Source organism: Anser brachyrhynchus, assembly GCF_964034855.1.
Source record: "Anser brachyrhynchus genome assembly, chromosome: 3".
In the NCBI taxonomy this organism is placed as follows: Eukaryota; Metazoa; Chordata; class Aves; order Anseriformes; family Anatidae; genus Anser; species Anser brachyrhynchus.
The window spans coordinates 100,423,070-100,438,271 of record NC_137696.1 but is presented as its reverse complement, the minus strand read 5'-3'; the positions used below and the strand labels follow the sequence as shown (position 1 = coordinate 100,438,271).

General features: G+C 37.2%; 1 protein-coding gene across 3 annotated transcripts in view; it reads right to left on the bottom strand.

The window, feature by feature from the left end:
• Positions 1–15,202, bottom strand: part of BMP5 (bone morphogenetic protein 5) — a 66,586-nt gene that overhangs the window by 28,266 nt on the left and 23,118 nt on the right. For all 3 annotated transcript variants that reach the window (XM_080586497.1, XM_080586496.1, XM_080586498.1), the window contains 2 exons: positions 14,416–14,608; positions 9,009–9,157 (listed from right to left, as the gene is read on the bottom strand). In XM_080586497.1, the coding sequence (XP_080442623.1) occupies positions 9,009–9,157; positions 14,416–14,608 (342 nt within the window). The remainder of the gene's footprint in view (positions 1–9,008; positions 9,158–14,415; positions 14,609–15,202) is intronic.

Sequence of the window (15,202 nt, the reverse complement as noted above, 5' to 3'; positions counted from 1 at the left end):
CAAGGACTTTCAGAATTTTAATTTTATCTGTAAAAGATTAATACCTTACTGCTGAATAGTATTTTAAGAATACTATTAGATTTATATACTGAGTGCTGTAAAGATGTGTGTAGGTTTTCTGAATTTAAATCTAGGTTCTCTGAATTTACAATGGTGGATATTGTGTGCGAAGCAAAATATCCTTCAAACCAATGTGAACTCCCTTTAAAATAACTTTTAATATTATTAAGTTTCCTCTGGGTTTCCTTTAGACTTCAGCAATAAGATGACTATTAAGATTCCACAAGTTAGGGCTTACTTACTTATTCAGGGTATAGAGATATACCATAAAAAATTAAGCCTGTAACCCACAGCCTTTTTACACACAGAAACAGTTTATGTGACTTTATTCCTTTATTTGTTTGATCTTCTAAGCAGCCAGCCTGAGTTTTTAGGACCCATTTTTTTCAGTTCATGAATAGTATATGCACTGAATCTGCTCCTAGTGAAGTCAAGACAAAAACGATTATTGGCTTCAGTGGGTTCATCATTAAACTTTTCTCTCTTGGTTTATCATATACCTTAGCTTAACTCTAACCTTCAGAAGATGAAGCAATCAAAATATACACTGCCCTTGAGACACTAAATTTCTTCTGAGGAAGATCTCTGAACTGTTTGGTTTGGAAATTCAAACTACATATGTTGTCTCCATTTTAGGTTGCTTCTGTGTAAAAGAAAGTTTGCATTTACAGAACTTCTATTGTTCTTTATTAAATAAAAATCCTGCTGCTGAAAAGCATCAAACATTTTGCTATAGCAGAGGATCAATCTCTTTGTCATAGTCTTGCCATAGTCTGGCGGTCACACCTTTTTCCATAGCATGGATTTCAGAACACAGTAAGAAAAATCTTACCCTAACTTGAACTGGTAGCAAGAAGCATTCATAGACTTCATTTTTAGTAAGTGGTTGTAGTTTATCATTGCTAGTAACCATTTAGAAAACCTTTCTCTTGGCCTCAGTGACAACTGGAAATTCAGGTCTCTCCAGCACAGTTGTTCCCTACTGTGATACTAGAGCAGCATTTCCCAAAGTCAGCTGAATGGATCAGGTTGATCCCACATCTTCCCTGGCTTCACCAATTGGAAAAACCGAAACAGCAAGGTGTATCTCCACCTCTCTTGAGCGTGTCTGAAGAAGAATCAAATATGGTCAAGCATTCTGAATAATTGGCTTGGTTTTATACTTTCATATCTTTAATCCTGAAGATTTCAAAGGTTTTTTTTTTCAGACTGTATAGATGCACACAGTGCAAGAAACCAGCAGTCGGTGATGCCCACTTCACTGAACCTAGCCACTGCATTTGAGCTACACCTAGCAAAAAGAAATAAGTGCAACAGATGGACTTACTCTGTGCAGGGACAATCTAGAGCCCTTGTATTCCTCACATTCTGGCACGTGCTTCTCAATCCTGCTATGATAATTTATTGTCTCTTTTCCATATTGACAGGTATATTTGGGGACTTAAAACTTGTTTAAAGCATTATGTCCCAAATCTGCTCAACTCCTTACTTCTTATTTATATGATTCTGAGTCCTTGGCAAGATATGTTTGTTTGACTTGGCATTTAAACTTATTTTTGGCTTTTATTCTATTTGATAGTAAAGTGCCCTTAGCAGTTTGCATAAAAGGTTGTATGGAAGTGCTGGTCTGAGTGACTGAATTGAATTAATATTATTTCCCTTTTAACATTCTGGCCTCTTATAATAAAGGAATATCTGTTTCAAAAACAGATGTTTTCATCTGTTGAATATCTGTTTTTCAAAAAAGCTGTGACATTCAGCTTAAAAGGTACTACCTCAACAATCTCGATAATTTTTTTTTATTTATTTTTTAACCCACAGAATAAGAACAGCAGTCAGAATCAACACTCTGGAGCTATTTGCTGTATCACTCCTGTGCATTATTTTCTGCTGTCACATGCAGTTACAGCATACAACTCCTTTCATAAACTGATTGAGTTCCATCTTAAAAATTCATTTTCTCCCCCAGCTACTCCAAATGGAAATGCAAGAGCGTTTCAAGCTTTCAGTAATAATCTGTCTCACAGTCCTGACCTGGAGAGATCACTTCATATTTCATGGCATTCTGAATCCTGACTTTTTCTGAGATCGCCAGCATGGATGCCAGTGACAGTGGTAAGATTTGTGACCTGGCTCTCTCTCCTCATGCAGTATATATTTTATGTAAGGCATTGAGCAGACACTAATTTTGCAAGAGCTTTCAGCCATTATGCGTCTTGGCCAGATTTACACTGGCAACACAGGACAACAAGTGATTCCAAGATCCATTATTTTGTCCTGAGTCATCGAACTGCAGCAAACCACTCATTTTGTTATGAAAAACAAGCACTTATTTACTTTCAAAAGTGTTCAACAAGCCACAAAACACATTTCACAGATTAACCGCTACCTCTAGATCACAGTAGTTATTTTGGTAATAATTTTACATATTTGTAGATAGAATTATGAACTTCAGTGATGTTGGGAATTCATTTCTGGTCTCTTGAAAAAAAATACCAAAACATTCCAATGCCACATCTATGGTTTCCTTCTTGTAGGGAGTGATCCCAGTGAAGACTGGGGAAGTCCTTTTGGAGAAAGACCCTGAGTATACAGGGTCCAATAATGTCTAACTTGAGCAAACACACTCCTGAGGTTCTGAGTCTGAAAGCTCACTAGGTATTTTCAAAATTAGATAGAAACTTGCTTGATTTCTCATGCCTGAACAGTGTTCTTGTGAGCAATGGGACTTCACAGAAACAAAAGAATTGAGGGAGAGCTTGGCTATCAAAGCTTAAATGAAGATTTATTTTTAAAATGAAAAGTGAAAAGCTAACAACACAGATATGATGGTCTATATATAAGGCATCCACAACCCTCCAACTCTAAAGTATTTTATACTCTCTCTACTGGATTACCTCCATAAACTGTTACACAAACTTTTCCTTTGGTAGACACATTTATCTACATGGACATAAAATACAGCTTTTGAAACAAGCTTCATGTATTTTATTGACTTGTCTGCTCCCTGGAGGCTTTAAGGAATTCTGAAAAATGGGTGGTCTTGGATGGTCTGCTGTGCATTTCCGAGGCTTCACAGCTTTAGTCAAAACTAAACTTCCAGCCTTGTTATTAAAATCTTACATTTTGTTGTTTTTATTCTGTTCACTTGAATGAATTTTGCATATCTTTTTGTGTTGATTTTGGTATTCATAAAGCTCTTGAAGAAAGCACTTGGGATAATTTGTGAACACGTTAGGAACCATGGCATGTTGTATAAGGCAGCAGTACCGTGTATGCTTACACAAAAAAATCAGATGTAATCATACATGAAAACTCTTGCTAAGTACTTGATTTATCCTTTACATTTAATGTACTTAAACTGTGAATTGTCTGTGGGAGTCCTAGGGCTTTTCTGAACGGTTAAGAATGTGTTCAGGAAGACCATAAAACAAGTAGGGATTAGATTAATTGGTCATCCACTAAAGAATACAATGGATAAAAACATTCTGAATGAAACTAAGCAAAAACGCTAATTATTATTCCTAAACTACTGGTGCTTAAATGCAGATGTATCCTTCATCTGCCTGGGAAGCAGGGCAGAGGGGGAGTTGCACAGCCACACAGCTAGGACCAGTATGCTCCAGTATGCACTGGTGGCTGGAGGAAGGGCAGGAGCCTATCTCAAGTAAGTGTGCCCATACTAACACGGGGTGTGTTCACATTGTTGGCTACAAGCAGATGCAAGAAAATGCTGGTGGTATTTCTGACCCAGCTGGAAACAGGTTACACCTATTTTCAAAAAGTAAGGGGTGCCCTGGAGCGCTCCCAGGTGCTGGAGCTGGACAATCCACACTTCTTGGGGCCATCCAAGGTGCTGCTGCCATGCTCATGACCAGTGCCAGCTGTCCCCAGGCTCTCCTGTGGCAGCTGCCGTGTGGCCACCCTTTTTCTGGATGCTGAGAGAGTCATCCCTCTGGCTCGTTTCACACCAGCAAAGCTCAGTGCCCCACGGTATTCCCGAGCATGTTTAATTTACTCATATAATTTTGGCCAAAGTCAGCTCTGAACCAGAACTCTCATGTAGCTGTACTTAGGCAGTGCTTGAGCCCAAGCTAATAAAACCTGCTGAGGGGCAGGATATATTAGCTTGGGTTCAGTGCTGTGCTAACATGGCTATATGGCTTCCAGATGGCTCAGAATTTAGGCAGAGCTATTGCTTGCCAAAGTCCATATATATATCAATATATATATATATCTTAAATTCCCCCTCTGTAAGGACACTAATGAAGGTGAAATCACTCCTGATGGTTTTGCCTTGTAAATACCAGCTCCACCAAAGGACTTCAATGTGACAACCCAGCAGCATCCTCTGGACTACCTGCCAGATACTGTGGTCACATAGGGTAGGTGCCAAGGTTGACTGGGGGCAACCTCGAGGTGAGATTGGTAACACTGAGTGTTGTAAAGGAGAGGTCAAGACCAATGTGAAAGTGTGCAGCCAATTGCCTGTAAGAGCCAGGGTGCTGCCACGGTTTGTTATGGGTTAAAAGCAATTTGGGCACCTCCTGCAGTGCATACCCCAGAAGAGAAGGTGGCCATGCTGCCTCTAAAGACTTCATAGGAGAAAAGGAAAGGACCTTGAAAGTCCCAAGCTGAGATGAAGAGAAGGTTAAAAACAAAACAAAACAAAAAAAAAAAAACAACACAGAGATACAGGGTCTCCTAGTGTCTCCCCCATGACACTGACGAAGGAGCTCCCCAGTCTTTCTTGCAGCATGTAGGAGTAGGAGCTAACTCCCCTTCCAGGGGACACACATAATAGTGTACCCAAGTACGTGCTGGAGAAAGACTTGGCCTTCCCCAGCCTTCACTTGGATCAGGATATTTTTGTTCAAGTTTCCCTTTGCTCTGAGGAAAAAAATAATACCTGAAGTAAGGGTCAGAGTCAGGGAGCTGAAGACTGTTGTTGTCTGCCTACCTCAAACAGCAAGTCTAAGAAAACCTGCCTTAGGACTACATGGTGACAGAAATCACCTTAATCGGCTTGGGTTTTTCAAAGTAAGTACCAGTTTCTTCCCCTGTGATGCACAGGCTGATGGAAAATAACTGCAAGCCACAGCGGTCCAGGAAAACACACAGAAATATGGGCTACGAAGGCTACCCAGGATGTTATATTGAGAGGTGTGTATTTGGGATCTGTTTTTTTGTTTTGTTTTGTTTCTTTGGTTTTTTTTTCCTATGGATCACCAGTAATCATAGTTACACACTTTCTCCCTCTCCCATCTTCTGTAGACAACATTAGGTTCTCCTCAGCACTGACATAAACTGCAAAAGGAAGGCTCTTGCAGATTTGTACTTCTCCATTAGAAGTGATGTGCAAATTGTTGCTAACTTCTAATTATAAAATTGTTAAGTGTTAATACAAAGGTGCTGATTCACTGGAACATGTTTTAAGTCTTTGGACACATATGGCATATATACAGGAAAAGCGTCACATGGAGCATTTCAAATCGTTTCTGCATCTGCATTGATTTTACGCTGCAATTCATCTAACACCCGCACTTCCATCAGTGTGAAAATGATCACCTCTTGTTTTAAACACCATGGAGAGTTTTGGTGTCAAAAGGAGGGAATTGGCCAAAAGGAGATGCTGCAGAATGCTAAGGAGACTTTAAAAAAGAGAATCAAAAAAAAAAAAAAAAAAAAAAAAGATCCTTAATTTCCACAGCCCCAGGGAAACAGTGCATTATATGTTGACAGCTTCCATATGTGTCATGCAAACCTTTATTCTTACTGCTCAAAATAAAACGTCCCATTAAGAGAAAAAGTCTACATTTCATGCTAAAATGATGCGTATGACACCAAATACTGTCTTAAAGAGAAAAGAAAACACATTCCAATGTCATGTGGCTTTTTGTACTTTTTCAGCATTTTCAAAGGGGGGAAAATATGAATTACAGTAACCAGACATTGTTCCAGAGTTGTTTTTATCATACTGTTATATTAAATAGCTACAATTTTTTGTATTCCTCATGTAGACATTATTATTTTATATTTATCTTCTTCAGGGATCACTAGAGAATTTTATCTCCACAAGTAATTGCTTAAAAAGTCACTGAAAGATAACCATAAGAAAGATTACTATTAATGATAATGATAACAACACAGTAGCACCTTGAAGTCTCAGCAATTACCAGTGTCCCATTTTAAAGGTGCTGTTATGAATACATCTGAAAAAAAATGAGTACGTATTTACAGACTCTATTATCCAGGGCCCCAGTGCAGCATCTGTCTACCCCAAATATGAATCTTCTGACTTAATGGAATCAGATTTAGTTTAACGGCCCATTGCAATAGAGAGGATAGGGTCTTATCACAAATATCTCTCCAGTTATGGGGGCAGAACTCCTGTACTTCCCATAAACTCAATGGGCAGCTGAAGGCATGTGGAAAGGTGCTTCAGACCTGCATGAACTGAAGTTTCCTTGAGCCAATGGCAGGTTTTTCCATTGCTTTGAATCAGTCCCTGGGTTTTGGTAGGGAAGTGGTTGGAGGAAAGGTGGGTGGGGTTCTCTGGGTTGCAGAGTCCACTACAAACTGAGTCATGTACAAAAATTCATGTTTCATCTGTACACAAACATGTCATTCAACTGCTGGTGTTTCTAATAGCTTCCAGAAGTAACAGCAACCCAATAAAAATAATCAAAGCCTTAAGAGCAAAATTGTAAGAGCATGAAAGGATGATTTTCCTTATGCTAAAATGAAGCGGTATAGCACAGGTCTTCCCAACAGTTTTGAGAATTCTAGTCTCTGGAAGGGCACTCTTCTTGCATGAATAAACTGAAAAGGGAACAGAAAGTGAGGAAAGAGAGGAATTCCCTCCTCACTTGAGCAGCTGTGTTGAGAAATTCAAATAAGCGAGGTGCAGAAGGTAAAGCTGCCTGTGGCTTTGGAATTTAAAATAGAAAATTATCTATCACCTTTCTGATCTTGGGAGTAAGACAGGGGAAATATTTATATAAGCTGTTCTTTTACAATTTCTTCAGTGTATTAATCTAAATGTTTCCTTTTAGCCATACAAACTTTCCTGCTGTTTACTGAATGAATATAAGGTTGAGGCTAGAACCAACAAATTGCTAGTTACAGGATTTCTTAATGAGTGTCTTTCATGGGTATTTCATTTTCAAGAATTTCTTTATTTGAATCTCCTGGGAAAAAAAATAAAATAAAAAATAAAAATAAAAATAAAAATAAAAATAAAAATAAAAATAAAAATAAAAATAAAAATAAAAATAAAAATAAAAATAAAAATAAAAATAAAAATAAAAATAAAAATAAAAATAAAATAAAATAAAATAATAAAATAAAATAAAATAAAATAAAATAAAATAAAATAAAATAAAATAAAATAAAATAAAATAAAATAAAATAAAATAAAATAAAATAAAATAAAATAAAATAAAATAAAATAAAATAAAATAAATAAAATAAAATAAAATAAAAAGAAGAAGAAGAAAAAAGTTAAGGATGGAGTTTATTCTGGAGCAGCAAAACTGGCTGGGAGCCAGTCCACCTCATTTGGATGACTGACGAAGGTGTCACCTCTCCAAAATGTTAAGGTCTTAAAACTGGCCTTAATAAAACCATGCTCCATGCTGCCTCCCTGCACAGCTCATGCTCAGGTGCAGGCCATTTGAAGAGTCGAATGCAGCAGCAATGTGGTCTACTTAGTATCAGTGCCTTCCTTTTCTGCTGACTATATCTGGACTTTGTGGGCAATGTTAGGTGAAATTGTGCACCCTAGTTCAAGACTTTTCACAGCACTGTGTCTAAAGGAGGACTTCGGGGCCCACGACAGCCTTTTGCATAACTCTCCAGCAGCCAGAGCACTTGCCAGAAAAGTATGAGGGTCTTTGTTCACAGCCCAGCTGAGCCTGAGGGAGAATGCAGATCAAAAACAATGAGAAAATGTAGCCAGAACAAAGAAAGAAGAAAAAATATATATATTAATCCTTACACCAGGGTTTCTTCTGCTACTCATTAACATTATGTCAGCTAAGGTTTAGATTAACTGGCATCATAGATCCCCTGACCTCTGACACAGAAAGCTTTTTGACAAGAAAGAGCTAAATCTGAAAGTTTGCTTGTAAAGTAGTACAGATTAAGTGAACCATCACAGAAAAAAAAGGTATATAATTCTCTTTTTATTAGTTTCTAAAGAAGTCTAAGAAAGAATACTTCTTCTAAAAACAGTGTTTTGAACTGAGATGCATTTTCACTTTTTAATAAACAGTATAACTGTGAATAATGTAGTAGTCGAGTAAATTTGTCCTATAAAAAACCCACAGTTATTACTTCAGATTTGTTAGAATTCTTTCTAATTTTCGGCTAATAAAAATTTTCAAGATTTCAAAGTTTTGACCCATTTCAAGGTAAAAAAGTTTTGAAGTTAACTTTTTTTTTTTTTGTTGAAGGATAGAAAAACAGTTTCCAAATTACCCTATTCTTAACCTTTCTACAGCATTAGTATCAGGGTCTAGGAGGTCATTTCTGAAATATTCGGAGGTTGTTTTATACCTTTCTCCACGCTTCAGCCCACAAAGATATTTAGAAACTTTATAAACCAAAAATTCCACAAATCTGCTAGAATTTCCTGACTGCATGTAGGTAATCATCAGTGGAAGAACATTAAAATGGAACTTGATTTTTCATGTAAGAACTTTTATCCCAAACTTCATTTAATCTAGCTTGATTCAGTTAGCCTTATAATTGTTATATTCCACAGAATTAAGAACAATAAACAGTTTCCAGACCGTAGCTGCAGCAGGACAAGCCTGTGTTCTTCATTTATAAACCCTCCATGGATTGCCACCCAGTAGAGTTAAAAAACACCCATCCAGAAAAGGTTCACAGCAACAGGATGACAAGAGCATATATGGAGCTATGATCTATAGTAACTCTCTTACCGTCCTCAGTTTCAGCGCAGAGCTGCAAGCCCAGATTGTTCTGTGGATTAATCACCCAGTGATTGCTGGTCACAGTAATGTCAAACACAAACCAACCCACATCAGAAGCTTGAGCCCTTCTTGTGTCTAACAGGAACAAGTCTGCATCCCTAAGTTAAAGAAAATAGAGAGTTACGACATCCAAATATTATTATATTTTGCCCTTAACTTCCTTGCTGACAATAACTTCCTCCAGCCCAAATGAATAATCCTTCGACACAGCCTCATCACAACGCAGCACAGCATGTGCTGTAGCCAGCATATAATTGTTAAGTATAATATAGGTATTTCCCCTTACAGGCCTTTCTGAAATGACTCTCATCATATGAAAGCTGCAGTTCTGGAAAATCTGAAAAAATCTAGCTTCCTGATATAAATACACAAAATATGTAATTGAGACTGTGTATAAAGGATTCATCTTTCAGCACCAGAATGTCTCAGGAATATTAACTTTTATAAACCATCCAGTGCAAAAGACAAAAAATGTCAAAATCACGTTCCAATTTCAACTAAATTCAAAGGAATAGCATTGCTAAAAAAGTCTGTTATTAATAACATATGACAGCAGTTATATCATATAACAAAACATGAATATATGACAGTTTCATATTAGTACAGATGTTTAGAAAATAAGTCTATATATCAAAGTAGAAATTATATACCAATTCAATAATGTAATTATTACATTTTAACCCTCGATTCCCTGGTATATTCTCAGATTTGTTCCCATGAAATTTTCCAGTAATTCAGAAGGGCTGCTCAGGGGAGTTAGTATAATTGTGTTACTAAATGTTTAGCATGGATCGTTTATTTGTTCTGTTTTCACATATCTCCTGACACAATTGGTTCCAGAACCACATCTGTATTACAAATAATTTACTGCAATGAATATACTAAAAACAAGATATTTAACTCTCATCAGTTTCATTTTACATGCTTCTACAAAGCAGCATGCATTATTAAAAACTGTTTTCACAATTTAGCCTTTTAAACTTAAATCTCTTGTTAGAGAAACCTATTCCTTTTCTGCCATAAATAGTAATCAAAACAACAATACGCAAGAAAAAAATGTTTTACTTTACATTTTGACTGTCCAAATCAACTAAAGACAGACTTGGCTCGCACAGACCTTAGAGTTGAATTGTTACCTTACAGACAGCATGAATATATGCTTAAAGAGGTAGGAGAGATGGAAAGAACAGTCTTTTGTATAATAAGTGAATTTAAAATTATGGTGATCCTGTCACTGTATTCTCATGCTGCTTAATCACAATGACATGGCAGGAATTTACTGTTTTATCTTGACTAACCACTTTACACGCACTACAAGCCTTTTACACTGAAAAAACATCTTGCGTAGCTCTTGAAACAGTGCTTGTTCAACACGCAGAAAAATAAGACAAAATGCACTCAGACAAGCATACAACATTTGCTTACATGTGAGAAATATCTACATAATCAGGTCAAAGAGCTCAGCAACAATGAAGGAATTTTTTTTTTTTTTTTAAATTAGGGAAATTGAAAGAGCTTTCTTTAAATTTGTCCTTTTGCCTTCCTTTAAAGGATAATCTTTTGCTGGGCTCTTACCGTTTGTGTTCTAGTAGAACTGTGTGAATGACCACACAAGGAGAAAACATACCTTCTCCCTCTGGAGCTAACATGAAAACAGTCTTACGATTTAAAAGAGCCTGACTCCCTGCGCTAGCACTGAACAAATTAACAACGTACCGCAAGCTCATAAATAGTACTCTCTGGAGTCTTAAATGCCCATTTTTTTCTCTAATAAGCAGTTTTATCGGAACTTTAAAACTGAATGGTATAATTCTGAATGCGACAGGCTTTGACATGGTTATTTGTAAATATATTGTGTATCATTCAATAAATTTAATAGAAAACTGTAAAACTGTTTAGAATAAAAAGTATTACAATATTACAGTGCCATAATTTCACATTTGTATTGTCTCCTCCTGAAATACATAATCATTTTCCCATATACATTCTTTCAGCTCCAAACTTTGCTGTGAATAATATAAAAAGTCCTCAAAAGTCAGTGCGTGCAATATCTATGTGCCAACTCAGAATAGGGGACTACTAATGGTGCAGCCCAGAAATCTGCATAAAAGACAAATTTTCTCCTGCAGTGTGGCTTTATTATTCTGTACGGCAGCAGAAATTCACACCACTTTGTCTTGGCATTGATATGTCAATCTTCTTGCTCACCTTCCTGCAAGCAGGATCTAGCTATGGTAATAGCCAGCAGACTGTTCTTACCCATTTACTCAGCAAACAAACCAAAAATTAGTTGTGAGTACCTAGAGAAAAATAGAACTCATTCTTAAGAACAGATAGTGAAAGCCTCCAGACCAGTGCAAATGATTTGGTCCACATAATAGTCATTTACTACAGAAATTCAAAATATTACTCAGGAAAAAAAGTTTTTTTTCCCCAGAATTCCTATAACATCAGGTGAAAACCTGACTCTTCAAAAGTCAGTGACAGCTCAGGGTTCAGTTTTCCACCATTAGCTAGTGTCTCAAATTTCTCATCACATTTTGTGACATTTTTAATTTTAAAATTCTCTTTTATTCTGTGAAGAGAAAAACAAACAAACAAACGAAAATCACACTTAAAATGAAAAACAGCTGCAAATTTTGGCTCTAATTTTTTTTTAAAAAAATCTATTTAAAATTACAACACATGATAAAAAAGTAAGGCATTATGTCGTAAATAGCCTGAAATGCAACAGTGAACACATTCAGGCAGAATACAGCTGATTGTCTTTACCTTTATGGAGTCTCTTTAAGTTTAGTGACCTCAGTTTGGACCCAAACGGCCCGTTGTCTACAAAAGAAATGCTACTGTAGTCAACAATCTCAGCAAAGAGGTTATGGTCAGAACATCTAAGAAGCTCCAGATCTCCTGGGTCATTTAAGCAAGGAAAGGTGGAATAAACCACCTATACGTTCCTTGAAACCCAGCAAAGTTTTTGACCAGATCAAATCATGACTACTATTACTATGTAATAGGCCATCCCCATAACGCTGCTTCACCTCTCGCCTCATTCCAGAAAGCTGCTCTAGTATCTTAATGCCACTTGAGGATTCCCTAATGTGGGAAGAATCCTTCGGGTTTAGTTAAATTAGTGGCTAGCTGCCACCAGATCATGAACAAGGATTTGGCCTGTTGGAGCACATTACTTTCGTCATGAGAAAAGATCAGGGTAGGAGTACATTGGCAGGGCCGAGTAGGAAAGTTTGCCTTGCCATTGGCTGTGCTTTACACTTTTCCTTAGAACAAATAGAAAACTTCAGTCTCAAAGACTGTCATTTCAGCAAACTCTGAGTGAATTCAATATGCACGCTTCAGCAGCCATGCTGCCACAGAGACAGAAAAATGTCTGAAACTATAAAGTCTGCAACACAGAAACCATAAACCATGACCACGCCTTGCCTAAAGGCATAGCAAAACCTGTAGCAGGTTGTAGGACTCCATCGGATACCCACATTTCCCCTTTCAGATCAAAGAAGGGTGGATGGCCAGGGTCAAACTGAGCAGCTCTGCTGTGGTATGACACTAGCAGGGAGCGTGGAGCACAGCAATTGCACAAAAATTTGCACCTAAATCTGAAAATTTTGCATCTAAAATCTCACGTACACATGTAGGACAAACCCATGAAGTCTGAGCCCCAAAGCAAAAGCTGTAACGTTATTGCAGAAACCAATAATACAATATTTTTGGGAGCTCTTCTGTCTGGAGTTATAAAGAAGCAAGTGGGAAAGGTTTCTTGTTTCTAATATGAGCACTAGAGAGGCTGTGATCTTCTCCTACCGCAACACATTGAGGCATTTACCTCCATACACTCCATGTATAAGTAGAGACCAGCAAAATCAGCAATAGGAGGGAAACATTTGACCATTAGACTAAGTCTGAAGTTTCCTTAGTTATACTAGTGAAAAACAAATAGGTGGTGTGTCATTACACATGCACTTTTCCAGCATTGTGATTCCATCAGAAGACAAGAGGATTTTATGCTTATAAATGGAAATATATAAGTTTATAAAATTATGTTTATAAATATAGTGCTTTTACTATCTTAGAAATGTGCAGATGAACTATTGAAAGAAAGTACTAGTATTCTCCAATGGTTTAATAGAGACAATTGTCATTTTAATAAGCCAGATGCTATTTAAGTTTCATCTTGCTTCAAAGGCTTAAGCTGTTTTCCCTTCTCTGAAATAGAACAGAAATCACTCACTGAGAAAACATAAAAACAAAAAATGAAACCCATTAAAACAGATTAGAAAACCAACTTTTCCCATTAGTTCTTAAAAATAAAATTAAATCTGTAGAGTTTGCAGGTAAAGAGATTTCATCAACCTAGCCTTGACCTGTGCTCTTCAAATGGATATATTTTTTTCCCTTCCTGTTTCTTTCCTTCCTCCAAGAAGCTTCTTTTGGGACCTATATCAACAGAAATTCTGCAAGCTGAACACAGAGGAAAAAAAATCCTGCACAAATCTAGTAAGAAAGCAGAAGATACTCTGGAAGGATAAGTGCTTTCCCACCTGTTGGTTCTGCTCCGTTGACACATAACTCCCTGTTTATAGCCATAAAGTTTTTTAACTTGGTGTTCAGAGATCTCACCTGGAAGGTACAAGCTCAAGGTTCTACTTACAAGGTTCTTACTTAAACTACTAAGTAGATTAGCTACTTTGCCTCATCAAATCTGGTCATTTACTCATTTTTGTAGGTTTTGAACAGTCTTGGAAATATGTCACTCGCACTGTTCTACATACTCGGAATCAGAGATTTGCTCACATGTGACGTTATATTTGCTTTGATTTTCAGTTATTGTAAGCACCATGTGTCATTTTATAGACAGTGCATGACTCCATCTTTTAATCACGTTCTGCAGAACATTAAAAGACATACCAAAAAAGCCACACTCCTTCAAAAGTCAGCAAAGTTGAACAGTCTATCTGCCTTTAAGGAGCTAGCTGAATCTTGGCTTGTAGTATGTCGGTGTCAGCAAATGGTGTATTTCCCAAATCTAGACGCTTCGACTGAGCATACAAATCCACCATTTGCTCACCAAGAACATGAACCTTCACCCCCTCTGTCTATGGGCAGACTGTTTGGTGAGATTGGATATGCAACTCTCCATAAACCTGGAATAAATTACATTGAAGATAAGTTTTATTCTTGCTCAGTATTTGTTGTCGTTGCCTAGGAATTAATGCAACACAAGCCACAGCGATAGCAATAATGCCTTTTCGAGGGTATGCTTATGGTCAGTTATCATCTCTCTAATTCAGATAGAAGCCTGGGACATTGTTTCAGGCATAATACACTCATGCTGGCAAGGTACCTGTTGGGATACTCCTTGATGATCTGGTATATGCTAATCTGAATCGTTTCATTCTCAAAGCGGCTGTTGCTTCGATCTTTGTATATCCGGAATTCGGCTGCTGTCACTGCTTCTCCATGTGGGATTTGAGTAAGGTCAAACCGAAATTCCTTGTAGTGCCTTCTCTGGTGGGAGAAGTCCTTGTCTCTTTCAACTGTTAGAAAAAGAGTTGAATGCAAATTAAAGAGACAAAGTGAGAGACAACACCCATTTCCCATGATTAATGAAGCATTCCCCATGCTTAGGAGTAAACAAACAGGACAATATAAAACTGTGCAAATAATAAAACCACAAGCCCAGACGTACTTCCAGTTAAAGGAAATTCCACAAGCTAAGTGTCTTCAGTTCAAAAGGAAAAACCCTCAGTGGCTTTTATACAAATTCCAGAAGCCAGAGTGGAAAGAATATTAAAAAAAAAAATTAAAAAAAAAAAAATAAAGCTGAAAGAGGGCATGTTGTAAAGTAACTAGAAATATGGAGAAACTTAAAGCTGCAGAAGGATTTAGGACTTCAATTTAGTTGTAAGCACAGCAGCAGTAATGCCAGAGACATAGGTGACTTTGGAAAACACTAATTGCCACCATTATCCAGGCAGCTGAGAGGAAAGCTGATCATTCCCTCTCAATGTAATAAATCCTGAAGTAGTGCTAAAGTGCACTACAACCACTATATATTCAAGAAGCGGTCACATATAAATTAACACATGCTGTAGTCTAATGGCATCAGTGTCATCTTGCTAGTGGTCAGA